General features: G+C 46.3%; 1 protein-coding gene across 1 annotated transcript; it reads right to left on the reverse strand.

Moving 5' to 3' along the window:
• Positions 1-857: 857 nt before the first annotated feature.
• LOC118476430 (uncharacterized) lies at positions 858-4,794 on the reverse strand. Its single transcript, XM_035965530.1, has 2 exons — positions 3,560-4,794; positions 858-3,428 (listed from the first exon to the last, which is right to left on the reverse strand). The coding sequence occupies exon 1, from the start codon at positions 4,739-4,741 to the stop codon at positions 3,764-3,766; it is 978 nt and encodes a 325-aa protein (XP_035821423.1). The 5' UTR covers positions 4,742-4,794; the 3' UTR covers positions 858-3,428; positions 3,560-3,763.

Genomic DNA, 4,794 nt, shown 5'->3' on the forward strand with positions numbered 1-4,794 from the left:
TACGATGCGGCTTCATATCCTTAGAGGTATGAAGGCAGAAGTCATCCTTGCATTTGCAGACATTTGCACTCATGAGGTATATATGAAGTGTGACATTACTATGTTACTATTGTGGTTTCTACCTGCGAGGTATGGTGACTAGGTGTGTTGTACGTTGTATACGTGCTGCACCTTCGTAATAAGAAGGTTGTGGAATCAAGCGGTAGTAAAACAATGTTCTTATGTGGTTAAACAGTTTGATATTATTTTACTTGCTGAGATGTGTCATCTCACTCTTGCATTACTCAATGCAGGTACTTTATACATGCTGGGAATGAGGGGAGTAGCAGCACGTCCACTTTCACTCTCACAATAACGCTGCCCAGGCGCAGCCATGATTTAATTAGAAACTTATTATCAAAGGAAGATTGTTTTTTTAACTAGTCGTGCGCACTAGTTAATTCAGATCATGTCGTATGTTTAACTTCTCTTTGCTAGCCGATTAATAATACTTAGTATGTTTTTGTCATGATATATGTTTATACACTATTGCCCCCTCATTTATGCAATTTTGCAAAGGGGATGCTGCCGAAATTTTATATATAGATGTCAGAAGTGTTGTTTAGTAGCATTCCGGGGTGTTTGTGGACCCCGGGGTGTTACACGTGTAGAGCTAGGAGAGATGAAGAGGAAGGCTACTAATCAGGGACAGACAGGAAGCAGTACCCATCCCCATTATGCTCCACCACAAGGCACCCCAAGTCGTGGTAGTCCCAGGGAACAGTCATCTCAAAGCCCAACTCAACAAGCCTAACCTTCAGAATATCATAGATCAGGTCCTCATCAAGCAGGCATTCCAGTGGGACCAGTTGCTCATAACACTTCAACATATAGGGCATGCTTTAAATATGGTCAAGTCAGACATTATGCCAACAACTGCGCTAACAAGGTTGCCTACACTACTCTAGCTCTGACGAAGCAGTGCCAAGCCTCAGGAGGTAAAAGCCATCCCTTATCAGTCAATCAAGGGCAAAAAAACTTCTCGTGCGGCCAAGTCAACCATATAGAAGTAGAGGCAGACCCCGAAGAACCAGAAGACCTAGAAGATATGCTTGGAGAAAATGAAGAAGTCTCTCAAGAAGAAAATGAACAGCAAAATTAGAGTCTCTTATCTCCGTACTAATCTCGAGGTCAAGATTCGCTTTAAGGGTGTAGAATTTGTGAACCCTAAAGTATGTCTTTAAGTTGTTAGGAAGTTCCTTCGTTATTCAAGAAATAATATTTAGCATTTATTCTAGAATATGAATCTTTATCAAAGCATATCCTTCTAAATAAATATACAAATAAAAGTGATATTGGATTTTGATGTCCCAAACCTAAATTTGAGATTTTAAAATTTTAGAATATAATTTTGAAGCTTAGAAAAATAAACAATAGAAGGATTTCCTATTTAATCGAGTGAATATTCCCTTCATTTATATTACATTTATAGGCATTCAATTAAATAAGTAATAAGAAAAATTTAAAAAAAATTGTATCTCTTGCTGAGTTTTTGTCAGTTGCATTCAATGCGAGTTTGAAACTTAAAACTAAGTATGAATTTGAGTTAAGTTTGAATAAGGAAAATAGAAATAAAACGAAAAAAGAAAAGAAAAGGAGAAGCTTTACATGCCCCTTGGCCACAACCCCTTGGACCCACTTCCCCAATGCACCATGCAGCCCACTTAGATCCCTCAGCCAGCCCACCTCCTGCCCGCGCGTGCCAGCAACCGACAGGTAGACCCCGCGTGATAGCACCACCACCGTGCTTGGCTTTAGGCACCAACCTCAATGTTGTCTCACTGGCATGCGGGCCCTGTGGCAGAACCTCCAAGTTATCGGGCCCACATGCACCTGTCCTTGTCTCAAAGACCTCAGACGGCCATGCATGTGCACTAGATAACTTAACAGGATCCGTCCGATTGCCCCAAGGACACCGGATAAACCACTTACAACCAGAACCGCGAGATTAAGTAACACAAATCACACACACCAATATTTTTGCAGCGGAAATCTTATTACCAAATTTTACAAGTTACAAAAATTTTATATTATTTTATCGGAGTGATTACAAAAGTATAAGTTTGAAATATATGCTAGCTCAAATGACCATCCTCAGTAAGAAGATAAAGACAGGTTATACTTATATAAGAAGGCCGAGCCCACCGGCACTTAACACCATCAAAAGCAGCACAAAGTTAGAACCTGAAAAACAACAGGGAATAAAACCCTGAGTATGGAATTACTCAGCAAGTCTTACCCGACTAAGGAAAAGACTCTCAAGGGTATGCTGGATAAATAGGAATCAAGGAGAGGCTTTAGCAAGATTCAACTTAGATACTTTTGCAGAAATAGCTTACTAAAGTGAGTCCTTACTTTCAACATTTTAACGCCAGATTAAATATTTAATAGACTCTGTTTGCATCTAGTCTAATTTCATCATCTCATCTATACAACATCATTTTATCCATAGTGTTCACATCCTGACTTAGGTTGCAGGTCAGTGATCAAGTCTCCACTCTCCGGGGATATAACGGCGATCCGAATCGATTTACTCAGCTGAGGATCTCTAACCACACGACATATGTAGCACTTAACCCTTGCATATGTCAACCGTTCCCACAGATCCTCCACAACGTGAACCGGTCCGCGCTACCCGGGAGCACAGTACTCCTCCATCCAGCCTCTAGCCAGGAGGGCACACGCTACTCCCACCATCTCCCACGCCCAGTGCGCGGTTGTCTTTTCACGTATGGAATAGCCGGGTTCAAGCTTACCCTGTCCCATTTCCAGGGCATGTGGCCAGTTAAGATAGTCCTTGATCTATCAGGCCTACATACGCATCCAATCCTTAATTGACCCGGGCGGAGCATCACCTGTTCCTAGCCCAAGTCCCGATTTAAGTACTTCCACCCTTAGGATTGTTTGTATTCCTTAGGATGAAAAGAGCATTATAGGGAACTTTACAGTAAGATCCCACCATGCTCCCAATAAAAATATCCGTGCAGGTAGAGGTCATCCTTCCTCAGGATCAACCTGAGCTAGGCATAAGTGCAAAGGACAAACTCTATCTGCCTATAAGCAGGGCTAAGCATTTTTTTGTAAATCATAATTTTGATACTTCACCAGAAGTATCTATATAGGTATGGATATCAAGGTAGGCAATGCATCAAAGGGTTTCCAAGCAACTCCTATAAACCTAATGCACATTCACTAGACTTAAAGTGTGTAAAAATTATTTAAAAACACAAGGAAGGGGTTGCATGCACCGGGGCTTGCCTGGATAACACTAGGTTAGTGTTGTTAGAAGTCGTCCACTTGGCAATCATCTTGCGAATTAGTCCACCCGTTACGTCATCTTGGCGTCGACTCAGCTTTGGTTCTCCGCATCACGTGGTCAATAAACGTACCTAAATGATTTGCATAATGCACATGAATGCATAGCACTGACTTCATTCCTCAACTAAAATTCCTCGCATAAAATGCCGATAACGCCTAACGGCAAAGCACTAAAATTACTAAGCAAATAAATTCAGCTTACCAGCATCAAACGCGACCCAAATCTCGTACGAATGCTGATAAATCCTGGCTCGAGCTTTTTGTCGCGCACTTAGTGAATATCACGTTGCTGGCTCCGTCTTCACTTGACTCTTGGAATTTCTTGATGACGCACGGATCGACGACGACCTTCAATTGAAGTCTGGAGCGAGCTGGTGAGGTGGGAATCGAGCCGGAGATGACGGGTTCAACAACTCGACGACAAACGCGACGAAGGCGAACTGAACAGGGAGCTTCGCGGCAGCACGCGCAGGAACAACAGAACCCTACGCGCGCGACGCAAAGGCGAGCAGTACGCGAACTGGACAGAACCGAGCGCGCAGGCTCCACGGCGCTCGACAGAGGAGCTCAACGGGGCGTTGGGCAAAGTCGGGGCGCGACACAGGAAGGTCAGCTGGGCGCGCGTATCCAAAAGCTTCGACGACAGCACGAGCAGGGAGGATTGGGCACCGGCAGAGAAGCACGGCGCGCGCACAAAGCACAAGCAGCTGCGCGCGGCCATGGACTGGGAGATGGGCTCGGCATCAGGGAGCTCCGAGCAGGGATGCCGCAGTCCGAGCAGAGGAAGTCGGGCGCCGAGAAACGCGCGCAGAAAACAGGACGCCATGGAAACAGGCAGAGAGCAAGCAGGACGCGCGGAGGAGAAACTCGCGAGCACAGCTGGGCACCGGACTTGGGGAGCCGCACAGAGAGAGCAGGGAGCACGGTGCGCAGGGCAAATAACCGCTCGGCGAGCAGGAACAGCGCGCACACAGGAGCTCCGTGGCAAGGGAGAGAGGAGTAGAGCTGGGCGCGGCTGCTCGCGGCAACAGAGCAGAGGGGCGCGGTCCGATGGAATCTGAGCAGAGGGCAGAGCGACGGACGCACAGGGAACAGCGCCAGCAGCTCGCCATGGGAGAGGATCCTGCGCAGAGAGAAGAACCGAGCTTGAAGGAGTGCCATGGCTAGAACCAGGGGCGTGGCTGGAGCTTGGAGACGGACTGGGGCAGGGAGAGGCGACCAGCGCGCAAGGGAGCTCGACGGCAGCCGCCATAGATGAGCGGAGCGACAGCCACGAGCGAGCGCAGGCAAGCGTGAAAAAATCTATGGCTGCCGAACAGACTTGTATCGGGATAAATACAAGACCATAAGCGGTGAACGCTAAAGATCCTAGCGGATAGTACATCGGCCAGAAAAACAATTCTGAAATTTGGAAGCCGTGGGATCCTATAGGATAAT

Source organism: Zea mays, chromosome 2 (genome assembly GCF_902167145.1).
Source record: "Zea mays cultivar B73 chromosome 2, Zm-B73-REFERENCE-NAM-5.0, whole genome shotgun sequence".
Lineage (NCBI taxonomy): Eukaryota > Viridiplantae > Streptophyta > Magnoliopsida > Poales > Poaceae > Zea > Zea mays.

Bases quoted from the DNA above. Each gene is read 5' to 3' on its own strand.
- LOC118476430 (XM_035965530.1), bottom strand. From the start codon at position 4,741: ATGTACTATCCGCTAGGATCTTTAGCGTTCACCGCTTATGGTCTTGTA.